The 18404-nt window shown below is 54.2% G+C and overlaps 1 protein-coding gene across 3 annotated transcripts in view; it reads right to left on the reverse strand.

Annotated features, from left to right (window-relative positions):
• Positions 1 to 2309: 2309 nt before the first annotated feature.
• Positions 2310 to 18404, reverse strand: part of ECE1 (endothelin converting enzyme 1) — a 125235-nt gene continuing 109140 nt past the window's right edge. For all 3 annotated transcript variants that reach the window (XM_086327084.1, XM_086327076.1, XM_086327089.1), the window contains 9 exons: positions 17565 to 17675; positions 15952 to 16050; positions 15239 to 15316; positions 13648 to 13751; positions 9784 to 9894; positions 8945 to 9012; positions 8057 to 8247; positions 5189 to 5284; positions 2310 to 4511 (listed from right to left, as the gene is read on the reverse strand). In XM_086327084.1, coding sequence (XP_086183210.1) covers positions 4335 to 4511; positions 5189 to 5284; positions 8057 to 8247; positions 8945 to 9012; positions 9784 to 9894; positions 13648 to 13751; positions 15239 to 15316; positions 15952 to 16050; positions 17565 to 17675 — 1035 coding nt within the window. In that variant the 3' untranslated portion in view covers positions 2310 to 4334. The remainder of the gene's footprint in view (positions 4512 to 5188; positions 5285 to 8056; positions 8248 to 8944; positions 9013 to 9783; positions 9895 to 13647; positions 13752 to 15238; positions 15317 to 15951; positions 16051 to 17564; positions 17676 to 18404) is intronic.

The raw sequence follows: 18404 nt of genomic DNA on the forward strand, positions 1-18404 counted from the left end.
CAGAGAAGAGATGACTCACTTCCTTTAAAGCAAGGCAGGGGGAGGAGTCTTGCTTCTCAGGTGCTTGGCTTGGGCCATCAGCCCATCCACTTTGGGGTGCAGATCTCAATCCTCCCCCTTCGGCCAAGGCTCAGATGAACTCTCTCCCCTTTAGGAAGTGTTCTCTGGCCACCTCAGCCCACGGGACTTGGCCTCTTCGGTGCTGGGGTGCTGTGGGGTGGCCGTCTCAATCGCGGTATCATTTACAGCTATTGTGTGTTCCCTCATCCACCCACCCAACCCACTCGCCCGTTTGTCCAATAGTCCCTGGCTGGCCCAGGCGCCGGGCTGCTGGGGGTGGGGCAGGCAGCTCCGAAGCCTGAAGAATTAGGGCCTGTGTTAGGAGTTGAATTTGCCCCCGCCCCTCCATTCATGTTGAGGCTGAAATCCCCAGTACTTCAGAATATGACCTTAGAGGTTATATTACATGCAGTTAAGATGCATGTAATATATGTAATATATGACACATGTATAATATGTAATATATATAATGCATGTAATATATGACACATGTATAATATGTAATATATATAATGCATGTAATATATGTAATATATGACACATGTATAATATGTAATATATATAATGCATGTAATATATGTAATGACACATGTATAATATGTAATATATATAATGCATGTAATATATGACACATGTATAATATGTAATATATATAATGCATGTAATATATGTAATATACGACACATGTATAATATGTAATATATATATATAATGCATGTAACATAAGTTCATTACATGAACTTACAAGCAGTTAAGATGAGGTCAGGGGAGTTCCTTAGTGGTTAAGACTCTGTGTTCCCAATGCTGGGGGCCCAGATTCAATCCCTGGTCAGGGAGCCAGCTCCCTCACACCACAGCTAAGAGTTTGCATGACACAAATAATAGATCCAGCATGCTACAGCAAAGACCCAGAGCGGCCAAATACATACATGAACACAAGTGAGGTCACTACAGTAGGCTCTGGGCTTCCCAGTGACTCAGACCATAAAGAGTCCGCCTGCAATGCAGGAGACACAGATTCCATCCCTGGGTTGGGAAGATCCCCTGGAGAAGGAAATGGCAACCCACTCCAGTATTCTTGCCTAGGAAATCCTGTGGACAGAGAAGCCTGGCAGGCTACAGTCTATGGGGTCACAAAGAGTTGGACAGGACTGAGCGGTTAACACTTTCACTTTCAGAGAAGGCCCTAATTCAATATGACTGATGTCCTTATAAAAACAGAGAAGAACACAACATTGTTAATCGACTATACCCCAATATAAAATAAAAATTAAATTAGAAAGGAATTTGGATACAGAGGCAGACACATGCAGAGAGAACATCATGTGAGATGAAGGCAGAGACTGGAGGGATGTTTCCAGAATCACCTAAGGGAGAACTTTTGGGAGCACCAAAGACCACCAGCAAACCCCCGGGAGGGGGGCTGGAGGCCTAGATCCTCCTTCACATTCCTCAGCACGCATCAGCTCAATCTCAGACTTACAGCCTCCAGAACCGTAAGAGAATACATTTCTGTTGTGTAAGGTACCACGCTGTGACACTTTGTTATGGCAGCCCCAGCATTAAGACAGTCTGGTAGGAGAGGGAAGCCTGTATGAGCCACCTGATCTGGACTGCAGGTCAGGAATGGCTTCCTAGAGGTGATGCTGACCTGGGCATTGCAGAATGAGTAGGAGTTCATCAGCCAAAAGAAGTCAGGGTAGGGTATCCAGGCAGAGGGAAGAAAATATGTAAAACCCAGGCGAGGCATGAGGGTATGTCAGAGACTCTTCCTTGAACTGCCTGCTGTGTCCACGCACCTGAGGCCTGGAAACAGTGATGACATCCTTCATTCCAAGATAATGGAAGTATTTTTACCAGGAGGTCCCTTGAGCCCATGTGGCGACATGCATCATTCTCACCAGCAGGGGGCCCTCACATGCTCTTAGTGACGGCGGAAGAGGGGCCAGGTGGGCACAGGTGGCTCAGCTGGTAAATCGCCTGCAATGCAGGAGACCTGGGTTCGATCCCTGGGTTGGGAAGATCCCCTGGAGAAGGGCAAGGCTACCCACTCCAGTATCCTGGCCTGGAGAATTCCATGGACTGTATAGTCCACGGGGTCGTAGAGTTGGCCACGACAGTGACGTTCACTGACTCACTCACTCACTCAAGGCCTCTGCTCTGGGGAGGAGGTGCAGCCAGCCCCGGGGACACTGGCGGCGCCACAGGACACAGCTTGCCTGGGGGAAGCCACACTCGGTCACACGGCCTTCGGTATAAGTACTTTATTTCAGTTACAATGGTGCCACACAGAACTACAGTAGCACGGAACGTGATAATACAAAAAAGCAGATTCCCAGCTCCAAACCCCACTCCCCTGTCCCCGCAGAGACGCCGGCCCGTGGGGCTCCCTTGAGGGAGGGCGGCTGCCCAAAGCTCCAGGGCAGGGGGCGGGCACCAGGCGGGTGGGGGCTTCGCTTGCTTCCACGCCTGCGCTGCCCTCTGCCCCCCGGAAGCGGTGAGGGCAGCAGACGCCCCGTCTGGCTGGACCCTTGGCCCTGGACGGCTGCCGTTCACCGGGGGCTCCCAGTCCCCAGACCAGGGGGCTGGGACCCTGCTCTGGGGAGGCTGGAGGGCGGGAGAGAGCCCGGCCCTCCGTGGCGGCGTGAGCGGCAGTCTGTGAACTCCGCTCCTTCTCCGCCCCGTGCTCCCTTCCTCTGACAAGCCCCCCGACGACTCCCCGCCCCAGCTCACGGGCACGTCTGACAGGGCGCCTGGCGGTGGCCGAGCTGCCGTCTGCTCCTCCGGGGGACTCTGGCTCCTCTGGGGGGCGGCGGGCCTCGGCCACGCGGAGGAGACGGCATTGCCCGTGCCCTACCACCTCAGGCCAGACCCACCGTGCCTGCCCCCTGAACCGCCCCCCCAGCCAGGAGCACCCCCCAAGAAGAGGAGGGTCCCCAGCAAGTACTGTCTCCACTCAGCCAGGCCTGAGGGTGGGCTGGAGCCCGGGGCACGTTCAGGGGGTCCTCAGAGTCCTGACCGCGGTGCCGCTGACGGGCAGGCCCAGGCCTCTGGGCAGCCATGAGGAGGCAACTGTGTGGGCCCTGGTGCGGAGGGTGGTCTCCTTGGCGGGGGCCTGGGCGCAGCCCCAGATAAGGCACTCAGCGGGAAGCCAGGGCCGCCTGTGGTCCTGGGAGCCAGGAAGGGAGGTGGCAGAGGTCGGAGCCCAAGCGAGGACCCGGTCCCCGGGCGATGAGCGCTGCTTTCTCTCTTCTTCCCCTGGGAGAAGAGGCGTGCAAGGCAGACTCCGAAACGGCTGGGATGGGGCGCTGCAGAGCGGCTGCGGGTCCCGGGCTGGTGGAGGTGCCCAAAAGCAAGGGGACGGAGAGAGGACCCCGTGGCATGGCAGAGAGCTCTGACGGGGGGTCTCAGCCTCGCAAGGCTCGTGACCCAGGTCCGGGGTGCTCGGGCACATCCAGACTGGGTTGGAGGGCACAGACCTGGCCTCACGCAGCCATCAGTCTCCTAGTGTGACTCAGGGGACCAGAGTTTCCTTGCTGGGGGGTCCCCACTGATGGACTCTAGGTTCAGAGGCAGGTATCCCCAGGGGGTGGTGCCAACTAGCTGCCCCTCCCTCTGCTGGGAGTAAGAACCAGGGGAGGGGGCTGGAACCACACACCCCAAGGGCAGAAGCACCTCTCCACGTGGGGACCTGCTCAGTGGCCCGGAATCCTGCTTCAGCCCAACCTTGTAGCAAGGAAGGAAGAGAGGGAGCTAGTCAGGGGCTTTCCCTTGTCCACAGGTTATTTAGAAAAACAGAACATAATAAATATACCGATCCTTTCCATAAAAAAAAAAGTGTTTTAAATGCATCATTTCCCTGAAGGTTTCCAGTGTATTCCACAATGTTTAAAAAATAGTTTCCCCAAAAATATATCTTTAAAGCATTTGACACAGTGGTATTTGTGGTATATCTGGTGCTGCATGTGGGCGGAGGGGGCTGGGCCCCCCTGCCCTTGTCGGTGAGGGTCCAGGCCCGGTGGGCAACCCGGCTAACGCCCCAACACCCATCAGAGTTGACACACGTGTGCCTGGGATGAGCGGGTCTTCACAGGGGGTCAAATCTCAGCTTACGGTGAGAGCTCATGTCACAGGCTTGGTTCCGGCTGACCACCCTGCAGTGTCGGGGGAGGGGGCTGGCCGCCGGATGGAGGGGGCAGTCTTGTGGGCCCAGGGGGGTGTTCTCGGGCCCCCCCCCGCCTTGCCCTCCATCTCGGCTCTGGGTGCCTGGCCCTTCACCAGACTTCACACTTGTGATGCGGGTTCATGGGTGAGCCGGGCGGGCAGTGGAAGTGTTCCGAGAACTCCTTGGAGTTGGAGATGGAGCCGATGACCCGGAAGCGGGAGGGGCTGTGGGGATCGGTGATGAGACCTTCGTGCGAACTCTCGGGGGTGCGGACGGAGCACCAGACCTTTGAGGGGGTGATAAAGGAGAGGGCAGAGTCACTGCGGTCCCTGAGGCCGCCAGACTGGCCCCATCACTGTAACAGGGAAATAAGCGCCCCTCTGGTTCTGAGACCCCCATGACAGGCCTGCCACCTGGGTTAGGAGGAAGCAGAGGGCTGGGGGCCTTCATCCAGCTTCCTCTCCTGCAGCCAGACCAGCTGAATGTCTGTCCTGGGCATGTGAGATACGCTTCACCTGCACAAAAGATTCTGCCCCTAAACCAGTTTGAACACTTTGCACTGAGTCCAGATCACTCCTTTCCTGGGCAGAACCAACTGACTCGTGACCTTGTGGCTCTGGGCACCAACAGAAATCTACACGCTGATTGCCAACTCTAGGGACGACCTGGGACGCCTTGAGTTTAAGACATTTCTAGAACCGCAGAACTGGGAGGGCCCTTAGCCATCCAAGCAAACCTGTCCTCTCCTCTACTTGATGCAGGAATTCCTCTAACAGGGTTCTCGACCCTTCCTTGAATTTCTCCAAAGATGAAGCTCGCCCTCTTAAAGGGTAAATGCCCTGTGGACGGACCCACGAGCTAGGGCTTCTCTATTTGAGGAAATTTGCCTTTTGGTTTTCAGCGCTCCTAGAACTCAAGATGGCAGACTGTGCCTGGGTATTAGTTTTTCTCTAAAGAACTCACCTGTGCAAAACTCAGGAAGAAGAGCTGGTTGTTGGTGAGACCCAGGGTGGGCAGTGTCTGCTCAGCCCCATTCTTCTTGACCCAGTTCTGGTAGGCCTGTGGGGAGAACAGAGCTCAGGGTCCCCGTGACACAGGAACAATCGGGGTGGCAGTGAGGGGCTAGTGGGGGCGACCTTCGAAGATACATCCTGCTGGGACAGGGCCTGGCTTCTGGGGGTCTTGGGCCTCAGCTCTGAGCCTAACTCAGCCTAGAGGAGCCGCCCTCTACCTGCACTCATCCCAAAGGGAGCTCATTCAACCCCACGGCTTTAAATACCACCTCCATCTAAATACAGATGCACCCTGCCAGCTCCAGCCTTTCCTGGGAACATTCAACTGCTCCAGCTGGACATCCAAGATGCATTTTACACACACACACACACACACACACACACACACTGCTTTCCCATCACAGTAAATGATGCCAACCACAAAAGCTGAGCACCAAAGAACTGATGCTTTTGAAGTGTGATGTTGGAGAAGACTCTTGAGAGTCCCTTGGACTGCAAGGAGATCCAACTAGTCCATCCTAAAGGAAATCAGTCCTGAATATTCATTGGAAGGACTGATGCTGAAGCTGAAACTCCAATACTTTGGCCACCTGATATGAAGAACTGACTCACTGGAAAAGACCCTGAAGCTGGGAAAGACTGAAGGCGGGAGGAGAAAGGGATGACAGAGGATGAGATGGTTGGATGGCATCACCGACCTGATGGACATGAGTTTGAGTAAACTCCAGGAGTTGGTGATGGACAGGGAGGCCTGGCACGCTGCAATGCCATGGGGTCGCAAAGAGTCAGACACGACTGAGCAACTGAACTGAACTGAACCACCTAGTTACTCAGGCCCAAACCCCAGGACCCTCCTTTGATTCATCTTTCAATCAACCAAACAGCCCTACTCTAACCACATCTCACCCTTCACGTTGCTCTAGCCCATCTCTTGCCTGGACAACCTCACAGCAGCTTTCTAACTAGTCTCCTTGACCTCAAACTGGTCCAATTCCAACCCCATCCCAACAGAGCAACTCAGGTCATCCTCATAAAGCAGGGGCTGGCGACATTTTCTGTAAAGGGTCAGAGAGTAAGTCTTTTCAGCTTTGGAAGCCAAACAGTTTCTCTGCTGCAACGGCTCAAGGAACACCCTGATAGATGAAAGCAATCACAGGCACCATGGAGATGAGTGGGTGTAGCTGTCCCCTCTCTTCCACAACTTTGATTTATTTTTATTGATTTAGCCAGCTAAGGGCTGGATGTGGTCCCCAGGCTGTAGGTCTGCTGACCTGGTTGTAGAGGGTGACGCAGATCCTTCCCCTGTGCAAACCCCCGCAGTGGCTCCCACTGCAGCCAGAATAAACCCCAAGGTCCTTGCTCAGTCAACAGAGGCCGTAGCCGGGACAGCCACTCCTCCGGCCGCCCCTCCTGAACCGGGCCATACCCTCCATCCCTGCCACGTCCTTCTTCCTGTCCTGGGCTGCGCGAGGCTTGGGTCCACCTCGCGGCCTCGGCATTTACTCTTCTTTCCCTGCCTCTTTCTCACCCTACTAGACTCCGTTCAAAGGTCATCCCCTCTAGAAGGCCTCCCCTGACCACCCTCTCCCCTATTTCTCTTTATTCCTTTGGCCTGTCTTGTCTTCTTCATCTTATCAGCACCTGACATCATCACATTTATCCATGGAGGTGTGAACTGCCTTCCTCCCCATCCCTGACCCGCTACAGTTGGGGGCTTCATGAGAGCAGGACCCGTCGCTGTTTCGTCCCAGAACCACCAGCACCAAAACAGCGGGTCAAAAGTTTGCAACACACTTTCCCCGACTAACAGACGTCGGGCAAGTCACCGGATGTTTCTGGGTTGTTTCTGGTTGGTTCTGTCTCCTGCACTGCTGCTGCTGCTGCTGCTAAGTCGCTTCAGTCGTGTCCGACTCTTTGCGACCCCACAGACGGCAGCCCACTAGGCTCCCCTGTCCCTGGGGTTCTCCAGGCAAGAACACTGGAGTGGGTTGCCATTTCCTTCTCCAATGCATGAAAGTGAAAAGTGAAAGTGAAGTCGCTCAGTCATGTCCAACTCTTCGTGACCCCATGGACTGCAGCCTACCAGGCTCCTCCGTCCATGGGATTTTCCAGGCAAGAGTACTGGAGTGGGGTGCCATCGCCTTCTCCATCTCCTGCACAGTTGGCATGAAATACCTAATCGTAGAGTTCCCAGTGGCCCCGGCCCACAGGCCTCAGCACACAGCATCTCTCGGGCTTCCTGCTCTCGCTGCCACGGGGAGGAGGAGGAGGCTCTGCCTTAGCCTCTGGCATCTCTCTCTTCCAACTCAGCCAACATCGCCGAGGGCCACCCCCGGACTAGACCCGGCGCCCAAGCCGTCACGTGCCATCTCTCTCACACCCAGCAATGCAGGGACGAACACAGCCACATGCACAGAGGCTCAGGGAGGCTGAGTGACTCACTCCAGAACCAGGACTGGAGCCAGAACTGGCTCCGTGAGCAGTGTCCCCCTCCCTCCCCGCCCTGGCCCACCGCTGCCTGGGTCAGGGGCGGCTTCCCCTGCAAAGGGAGGGACAGGCAGGTCTTCAGGTGGGTCCAGCCCAAGCCCATTCTGATGACCCTCAGTGGGGGGTGGACTTGGGGTACACAGCCTGTGTGTGCCAGGTCCGAGCCGGGCGCTTCACAGACACCCTTTCACTCGGTCCGCACTGCCACCCATTCCACAGATGCGGCCACTGAGGCCCAAAGATGCCGTTGTGCATGCCCACCACTCTTAACCGAGAAGCATCTGGACAGACCCAGAGCTGGGTCTGGGGTGTGCAGGGAGGGGCCTCCTACCCGATAGGCCGCCTTGAGGCCCCCGTTGTCGGCGATGTTTTCGCCGAGGGTGTGCCGGCCGTTCACCGGCTCCCCGTTCACGCTATAGTTGCCGTACTGCCCCACCATGCACTCGGTCTGCTGCTTGAACGCCTCCACGGACGAGTTCTTCCACCAGGGCCGGAGGTTCCCATCCTTGTCGTACTCTCGGCCTGCGGGGTCAGAGGGCAGCGTCAGGCTGGGCGGGGGAGAGACACAGCTGGGCACTGAAGGGCCCGGATGCATCAGCCATCTGGGGTGGGTGGGGGAGGGAGGAACGTGACCCGCCTAAGGACCCGCACGTTCAAAGTTCCGGTGCAGCTGTATTCACGGTCGAGGCTGGTGAAGGGCCTCTGACCCTGCGCCCAGCGGTTGGGGGAAGGCAGCGGGCAGCGCAAAGGTCACAGGAAGGTCCTGCCTCCTCATTTTGTGTCTCAGGGTCCCCAAGGCAGGAGGCAATGAGGGGGATTCTGGACGTTAGCTGGTGAGGCACTAACTCTTCTACTTGTCGTTGGACCAGAGAAGTCTCTGGGGTAGTGGAGGAATGTTCGCTCCCCACTGACTACAGGGGGAGCACTGTACTACCCCCCAGCACCTCACACCTTCGGGGAGCGGGGTGTCCCACTGTGAGCCTGCCCAGTCCTCATAATCACCACATGATCAGCACACCCATTTTATAGATAAGAAAATAGAGGCCTGAGGAAATGATGGGGCTTGTGAGAGGGCACACAAATTGGCAGGTGTCTGGGCCAGGATTTTAACTTTCCATCTCCTCCTGTCTCCAAGGCTAAGATGCATAGGAGCAAAAGCAGGAGCAGCGGTGCCAGGAAGGTGGGGATTCATCTGAAGAGGACCCCGAGGAACCCGTACCTTGATCATCAAAAGCATGAGTCAGCTCGTGGCCCACGACGACGCCGATGCCGCCGAAGTTTAAGGCACTGGAAGGGGAGACACGGGGGTGAGAGTGATGCCGTGCGGGACGGGCCCACCACTTCCTCAGTCTGGAGACACAGCAGAGTCCTGCAGGGCTCCAGCCGGGCCCAGAGCCAGTCACAACCTGGAGAGCCAGCTGCACTCCAAGCACCGTGCCAGGCACTGCCCTCTTGGGTCAGTGCGAAGAGCTAGGCCTCAGTAACTGACTGTAAGGGAGCAAATGGAGGTGTGGGATGGTTCAGCTACTTTGCCCAAGGGCCACTCAGCCAGCAGAGAGCAAGCCTGTTCAGATCCAGGCCTGTGGGGAATTCACTTCTGAGACTTCTCACCCTTCCCAACTTCCCAGCTGAGACTGTTCTAGAATATCACTAGAGGGGCACTCCCCTGTTTGGGGCTCCTGCCTCCATGATGGTATCACTGACTTGATGGACATGAGTTTGAACAGGCTTCCGGAATTGGTGATGGACAGGGGAGGCCTGGCATGCTGCCAAGAGTCGGACACTACTGAGCCACTGAACTGAACTGCCTCCATGATGAGCCCTGAGTTCTCACTGTGTAGGGACTCTGAGGTCTAGGAGACCCCGGAGGGAAGCACAGGGAGTGAGAGTGTTGTTTCCATGGTAACGTCTCCTGGCCAGTGGAACAAGGAGCCCTCGGTGAGACAGGTTTGGAGGGGGCTGACCCAGCTGTCAGGCTGGCCTGGGGGGGTCTGCTGAGGGGTTGCGGGGGGGGGGGGGGCAGGGAGGAGATGGGATGGAGCCTCAGGAGCGTCCTACTTGGGTGAAGAGCGGGTGTAGAATGGCGCCTGCAGGATTCCGGCCGGAAACACGATCTCGTTCTTGGTGGGCGAGTAGTAGGCATTCACCATGGGCGGGGTCATGCTCCACCTGCAAGCGAGACTCACGTGGAAGATCCGACCTCACGGAGGGCGGTAGGCGGGGACAGCCCATCCGGGGCGTGTCGGGAGCCCTCAAAGTGTGGATTCCGCTGGACCCCGGCCCAAGGCATGCAAGCATGAGGTAGCACTGCTTTTGAGAGAGGAAACTAGAAACACCCAAATGTCTGTTAGGAAGGAATTGGTTGAATTCGATGTCACATCGCACAGTGGAACAGTGAGACCCCGGCAAAGAGCGAAATGCGTTAACTAGTAAGGACCTACTGTACAGCACGGGGGGTGAGACTTCTCAAGGCTCTGTAAGGCCTATACGGGGAAAGAATCTAAAAAGAGTGGATTATGTACGTGGAGAACTAACTGGTTCATCTCGTTGTACCCCTGAAACTAATGCAACCTTGTAAATCAGCTGCACTGCAATAAAAATTAAAAACCAAAAACGAGAAAAAAGCTCCCCGTTCTCCACCATGGTTGTACCATTTTACACCTCCACCTGCCAGGCTGGATATTTCCAGGTGCCCAGCATCTTCTTCCGCACTAGAAACTATCAACTTTAGCCGTGTTAGCAAGTGTACAATGAAATCTCATTTTATATTTCATTTCATTTCACTATTAAAAATGTTGAACATCTCAAAAAAAAAAACACAAGGAACAAAATGGACCATTCTACACTAAAAAGTCATGACTCTCTAGGCTCAAAAATGAGCGTGTCAGCAGTTTTCAAAGTGTGCTGCACGGATACCTGGTGAGATGCTGCTGCTGCTGCTGCTGAGATGGGAAGCCCCCAACTCCCTTTCAGGGGCTCTGTGAGGCCGAAACTATTTTCATTAAAATAGTAAGATGCTATTTACCTTTCCCACCGTGTTGACATTATACGGATGGGGGAAAGGCAACGCTGGGTAAAACTGCCGGAGCCTCCGCTGAGTCAAGGCAGTGGTACCAGTTCAGTGGGTCACCATGTTCTTCACCAATAAAAAAAAAATAAAATCTGTTCACTTAAGAACATCCTTGATGATGCAGCATAATAATTACCTTCATTAAATCTAGACCCTTGAGTGCAAGTCTCTTAACAGTCTGTGACCAGATGGGAAGCACTTGTAAGCATTTCTGTTTTTATTTCTTTTTTTAAACTTTTGGCCACACTGTGGCGTGTGGAACCTTAGTTCCCTGACCAGGGATTGAACCCACGTCCCTGCATTGGAAACATGGAGTCTTAACCAGTGGACCACCAAGAAGTCCCAGCATTTCTGTTTTTTTCACGGAATGCCATTTGTACTTGAGAGGATGATGGGTGTTTGACAGGCGTTTTCTTGAAAAACAGTGAGCGCATCACCTCAAGCAAAACAACTGACGCGGTTTGTTGCCAATGAGAAAAACTCAAGGTTTCAAAACAACTGAAATTTCAAGCAAAAACTTGAAAAACTGGTGTCGGCCACGGCAAACTTGATAGCTGTCCAATACTTAAAGACTTTTTTCTCTTGAGGTCAACAGCAACATTACCCGATGTAGACTTTTTTCAGACATATAATGTATAATGAAGATGGCACTGTTAGGAAGATACGTGAGACTCAGTGAAGCACTGTTTTCCAAATGGCCACTGCATGGTGTTGCAAAGTCACCCGTGGGCAAAGGAAGGATCCATTCAAAGCGCAAGGCACACTGATGGAACAGTAGTGCAACAAAGTGAAAAGTTTACGAACTGGTTTCAGACTCTGCGGTGCAATTAACCAGACAACCTTATTTTCAAAATAGAAACAGAGACACAGAGTAAAAAACAACGTATGGACACCAAGGGGGGAAAGGAGGGTGGGGGGATTGAGAGGGAAATTAACATATATACACTACTGATACCACGCTGCTGCTGCTGCTGCTAAGTCGCTTCAGTCGTGTCCGACTCTGTGCGACCCCACAGACGGCAGCCCACCAGGCTCCCCCGTCCCTGGGATCCTCCAGGCAAGAACACTGGAGTGGGTTGCCATTTCCTTCTCCAGTGAATGAAAGTGAAAAGTCAAAGTGAAGTCGCTCAGTCATGTCTGACTCTTTGAGACCACATGGACTGCAGCCTACCAGGCTCCTCCATCTATGGGATTTTCCAGGCAAGAGAACTGGAGTGGGGTGCCATTGCCTTCTCCAATGCATGAAAGTGAAAAGTCAAAGTGAAGTCGCTCAGTCGTGTCTGACTGTTCACGACCCTGTGGACTGCAGCCCACCAGGCTCCTCTGTCCCTGGGATTCTCCAGGCAAGAGTACTGGAGTGGGCTGCCATCGCCTTACTGATACTATGAATCAGATAGATAACTAATAAGAACCTACTGTATAGCTCAGGGAATTCTGCTCAGTGCTCTGTGGCAACCTCAATGGGAAATCTGAAAAAGCAGGGACATACGTATGCGTGTGGCTGATTCATTTTCCTTACGGTAGAAACTAGCACAATATTGTAAAGCAACTATACCCCAATAAAAATTAATTTAAAAAAATTACTGCCTGCCACGTTTTGGAGTAGTATCAACGAGGCATGTACACATGTATCAAAAGGACTGCTAAAATATTCTTTCCTTTTCTAACTACATGTCTGTGTAGGGCCAGAGTATCTTTACATATTTCAAAACGATACATTGCAACAGACTGAAGGCAGGAGCAGATGTGAGAACCCTGCTGTCTTCCATTAAGCCAGACATTAAAGAAACTTGTAAAAAGTAAAACTATACCTCTCTTTTTAGTAAACTTTAGAAGAACAGTTCTTTTTCACAAAATTTTCAGAAAAGTCAGTACAATCCCCGTAAACAAGTTTTTGGGGGTTCAATGATTTTTTTTTTGAGCATAGAAGAGGCTCAGATGGTAGATATTAATGAAAAATTTGGCCTCCCAATGATCATTCTGATATGAAGGACCAGTGGGGAGTGGAGTGAGACAGAAAGGGTATTTTCTCCGAGAGCCTAGCTAGTCACTATGTCTCCTCCAGATGAGTCCCACAGATATGCATTAAGTGTGGATACATTAATGAGTAGGAGACTTAATTTAAATGGAAAAGTTTAAGCTAAAAGACTTCTAGTAAATTCACAACACTGGGGTAGTGCTTGCACCGTATTCTGGAGATAAAAGACCACTTTCTTGTATGTTTAGGGTGTACCGTGGTTGAAGACAGAAAAAAAGAGGAAACAGAGCTGTTCAAACCCCTGTTGTCCACAAGGGGGAGCCAGCGGCAAAGAGAAAGAAGTGGCTTTCGCCCTTTGGCTTCCCTGATGGCTCAACAAGTGAAGAATCAGCCTGCAACGCAGGAGACGCAGGAGAAGTGGGGTTGATTCCAGGGTCCAGAAGATCCCCTGGAGTAGCAACTGACAACCCACCCCAGTCTTCCTGCCTGGGAAATCCCATGGGCAGAGAAGCCGGGTGGGCTACAGTCCATGGGGTTGCAGAGTCAGACAACTGAATACACGTGCGCGCGCGCACACACACACGCACACACACATCTTATCTGCAGACAATGAAGCAAAGCCTTGAAGGCTGCAGCGGCAGAGCTGGGCAGTGATGTCAGGTGGACCCCCTCTGCCAACAGGCTGGACACTGAGGACACTCGGGCTCAGGCTGATCCCGGCTCCCGGCATCTGAGTGGGATAACACCAGTCCCCGCGGCTCAGAGGGCCGTCAGGACAGTTACATCCCCGCACACGATTCAGGCTGAAGGAGCGCTGGGCCCCCACACCCGCCTGCGGGAGCCAGCGTCCTCCCAGTGAGGCCCAGGGACTTACTGATCTCTGTTGGGCGCTTTCCGGAGCTGGTCGGCAGTGACCCTCCAGGAGAAATTGAAAAACCGCATGGCGTTCTCGAAGTAGAGGTCTGGCACAGCGGTGTACTGGGCAGGAGGGAACAAGTCACAGGGTCAGAGCACGCTCAGGTCCTTGAATGCAAACCCTGTCTTCTAAAACTGAGGAAGCTGAAACCCCGCGTGGCCTGGGCACTGGTCCGCAGGGCAGACAAAAGCGAGGGGCGAGGGGCTGCAGGCTGGGGCACTTTTCTTGGCCCGCATTCTGGCCGGGGCTGGCGCCCTCTCCCTTCAGGGGCACACTAAGAGCTTCACCTAGGGCGGCCCAGCAGGGTCTCAGGGCAACAGGAAGCCCGTGCCATCGTGCCAGGGCCTTGGGTGGGCAATACGTCCAGCGGGGTCCAGAACTTTCTGCAATGATGGCCAGGTTCTATGCACACGTTGTCAGGTACTGTCGACATCAGCCACATGTGGCTCTAGGTCATTTGAAATGTGGCGAGTGCAACCTTTTAATTTAATGAACTAATTGATTTTAATTCTCTAAAGTAGGGACCTGTGGCCAGTAGCTGCCACACTGGCCAGCACAGATCTCATAAATGCAGCTGGGATCTGTGAACTACCAGGGCGCAGGTATGACTGCACACCTTCCTCCCCACTCAGCCTGGCCTTTTGGCTCTTGCCACAGGTGTGAGGTTCTCTCTCAGACCTGCTCTTTACATCAGGGCTCCAGTGAAAGGCCAGGCCCTTGGGGTCCGGACTCTAATCCAGATGGGGTCTGCCTGGGCTGTCTCCAGGAGCCCCTCATCTTGTATCATGATACCCTGGAGCATCTAAAATTATTCTCAAGGAAAAAGGCTGCGGATGAGTCCCATATTCTCAGCTGTAATTTTCATATTCTTAGGTTTTAAATATAACCACAACGAGAGGTTATTATAATTTCACAAATGCCTGAATTCACAAATTTCAATTACAAGGTATAAAGCATTCGGGGCAGAAGCACAATCCATTTAATGGAGTGATTTGCCCAAAGCTCTAACCACCAGGGACGCATCAACCACCCCGCTGCCTAAATTCAGCTTAAACGTGCACCTGGGGTTTAGGCTTCCTCCTTCCCGTTAGCATTTCAAGGTCTGAACAAGAGGCCCAGGTTTCTCCGGGGAGGTGGGGAGAAGCCGGGGGACAGGAGGCAGGTCCAGGTTTCTCTGGGGGCTGGGAGCTATAGGGGGCTCCACTCTGATGCTTTTAGGGATGCAGTTATGCCTTCTAGGTTCTGGTCGCCCCCCTCCCCCATTATCTCCCACTCATTGAATGGAGCGGACTATGCTGTGCTGGCCAAGGACTGCTGGTAGGTCCTGGGAGGCAGGGGCCACTGGCTGGCCCCAGGGGAGGAAGGAGGAGAGATTGGCCCCCTGGTGCCCAGTCCATCCCCAGACCCCACACCACTTCATCTCAAGACGTCTTGACAGTCATGGTGCCTCCAGCAGCCCACCCAGAGCAGCCTCTGCCCTTTCCCAAGTGGAGGCCCCCCAGGGGCATTTCAGGAATGCAAGGGGGCAGAATGCAAGGGAGCCACTCACGTCATTGAACACTTTGTCCAGCTCCTTGGGGTCCATGATAAAGTTGGGGTAGCCTATCATGTTGTAGATCGCGTCCGCCTGGGCAGGAGAGACACGGAGGACAGTGAGCGCTCAGCAGGGCTCTGTGGGTGCCGGGCTCAAGGTCGGGGCCCAGGGAAAGCAGCCAGGCCCCTCCCGCTCAGGGCCTTCCTGTTCCTTTCTCTTGTCTAACTCTCCCTATCCTTGGGATCCTTTCTCTTGTCTAACTCTCCCTATCCTTGCGATCTCTGCCTCAATGTCACCTCTCCAGGGAAGCTTTCCGTGGCCTCCCTGCCTCCACTGGACCGTATCCAATCCTTCGTCACATCACTCTGTACCTCTCCCTTGCACATATGTTTTTTTAAATTATATTTATCTGGCTGTGCTGGGTCTCAGTTGCAGCACGTGGCATCCAGTTTCCCAACCAGGGGTCGAACCCGGGCCTCCAGCGTTGGGATCGCAGAGTCTTAGCCGCTGGGCCACCAGGGAAGTCCCTCCCTTGCACACTTAGCATTCTGTTTTCACCCGGTCATTAATCCGAGCTACGTGTTCACGGCTCTCCCGCCATCGTGCTGGACTACCCACAGCATCCGTGTTGGGCTCACTGGCTAGAGCCAGTCCCTCCTTCGCCCACCTCCTCCTCGGAGGTCGTGGCCCTCTGTGCAGGGCCCCTCCCAGCTCCTGGCCAGCCTCACCTTTTCCTTGGCCGATTTCCGAGTATCTTCATCCATCCACTTCAGAGTGCTCAGGCTCTCTTCAAATGCCTTCTTGATCTCCAGGATGATCTCGCTGGCCTGAGGAGACAGTCACGTGTGGGCACTGAACTTGTCCATGGGCAGCGGGCATCCCATGGAGAAGGATGCTGTGGGGCCAGAGACTAAACTCAGATCCTGGCTCCAGGCCTTGTGCTCCGAGGTGCTGGGCTGAGGAAGGGGGTCCACAGCCATGGTTCCCCAACCTCCTTCCTCTAAACGCTAGCATCCCGTGAGAAGAGACAGATTTCTATAAACAGGGCTCCCTGGTCAAATACACTCAGGGCAAGCTCTGGGAACACTGGAAAAGACTCTTACGGTGGGACTTAGGGGTGCCTGTGCCGTGCGCTGTGATTCTTTTCAGAAATCCTAGGATGTGTATCTGTTCTCAGAGGTAGTGGCTCACGGAATTCCTTCTGGATGGACTGGGCTTTAACATCTAGAGAAGCCGAGTTCTGAGGGGTGGTTCCAGAAAGACTGTTCAGGCTGGAGATGAATGTCAAAAGCAGATCCAGAGGCTGAAAAAGACTCCGGAGCAGGGGAAGGGGGAGTCGGGCAGCAGGAGGAGCAGACAGACTGAAGACGGACAGAACGTGACTCAGAATCTGCATCAGCCACTAACAGGCAGGTCACGTACGAGGTTTGAGTCAGTTTGCTAACCTCTGACTGCAAATAAAAAATCTGTGCAGTTAAAGTTAGTAATAAAAATGGTACTAAAGGAAATCAAGCCTGAATATTTATTGGAAGGACAGATGCTGAAGCTGAGGCTCCAATACTTTGGCCACCTCATGCAAAGAGCCAACTCGTTGGAAAAGACCCTGATGCTGGGAAAGACTGAGGGCAGGAGGAGAAGGGGGTGACAGAGGATGAGATGGCTGGATGGCATCACTGACGCGATGGACACGAGTTTGAGTAAACTCTGGGAGGTGGTGAAGGACAGGGAGGCCTGGGGTGCTGCAGTCCGTGGGGTCTCAAAGAGTTGGACACAAGTCAGCGACTGAACCCCAACAGTAATGCCACAGCGGCTACCCCTCCCTGAGCCCGCATTCCGCTCCGGTTGCTGTCGTGTGCACAATGCCGTTCAGTCTCCACCTGAGGGATGGACGCGCCCACCTCCATGTCCTTGGGCTCAGAGTATTGTCCCAAGACCCCCCACCAGGAAGAGACAAAGCCGGCATCCAGGCTGGGGCCCAGCTGTCTCCAGGCGCTCAGCCACAGGCGTCCTGTGGCCACCACCACTTCATGTCAAGCTGTTCTGTCAACATGACCTCTCTGGGCCCTGCCTACCCTTGGAGGCGGAGACGGCCAGACTAACCTCCCTGGGAAGCGGGGAGGGCTACGTGAAATCCTACAGACAAAGTGCCTGCCACTATGATCATATTCTCTGTGGTAGGTAACTCAGATTACGCAAGGCTTTAGAAAATGGAACCTTGGAGTTAGGGCCGGAGCCCTGGCCCGGGGTAGAGCCAGTCCAGAGCGGATGAGAGCGCGGCCTGGCAGGCTCACGGGGGAGGCGGGTGTGATGTCACGGCCTCCGTGTGTGGGGGGGCACTTACTATGTTCTTGCTGTCCTCAGCGAAGGTCGCTTTGACGAACATGGGGCCCAGGGCGAAGCCCAAGGTGTTCTCTGTATCACTCACACAAAACTTCCAGCGGGGAAGACACGTCTGGAAAACACAAGTCAGAGGGGTTAGTTGACACTGTCTGTCCAGGAGGTGGCAGAGCGGGGTCTGTGCTTCTGTCCAGAACTTGAGGGAGACCTTTCCTGACCCAGCGGAAGTTATTTTAGGCACTGGACCAAAAGGCCCGGGGATCACCCTAATCTCTGCCATCAATCGCTTCCTGCAGAGCACTCCACAGATGCTAAGGTATCCTGCAGAGCCACCAAAACAGACCTGGGAGGCAGATGAGGACACAGTCCACAAGGGGAAGCCGCTGCTCCAGTCGCCCTGCCGCCGGAACCATGACGTGCCGGACTGCACACCCCACACCCCTCCTCTCTCCTGGAGGACGCTAAGGATCCTGGTCGCAAAGAACCTTGGGAAGTTCCCTTTCTACCCCCAAGTAACAGAAAACCCCAGAAGGGCTGCAGCCCCATTTAAAGCCTCTTGGAGAAACAGCCACCACCGGGACCCTGTGGGATGACCGAAGTTCATCCGACCACGGTCTCACTCACAAGCCCACCAGCCCACAAGATGTGCTGGAGGCTGGGCTGCAGCCTTCTGGAGCTGGGCCTGGGGCCAGGCACCTGGGCTGGGCTCAGCCTGCCTGCTCCTCTGCCCAGACCGCCTTTGTGGACAGTCCACATGACCACAAGCGGTGGCCCTGATCACACAAACCCCCACGCTGCAGGGAAGCTGGTCCTCTTAACTCTGAAGCACAGGTGGTGAAAATCA

The sequence above is a fragment of the Bos grunniens genome, chromosome 2, assembly GCF_055505025.1.
Source record: "Bos grunniens cultivar Pamir isolate PY7600 chromosome 2, Bosgru_T2T1.0, whole genome shotgun sequence".
In the NCBI taxonomy this organism is placed as follows: domain Eukaryota; kingdom Metazoa; phylum Chordata; class Mammalia; order Artiodactyla; family Bovidae; genus Bos; species Bos grunniens.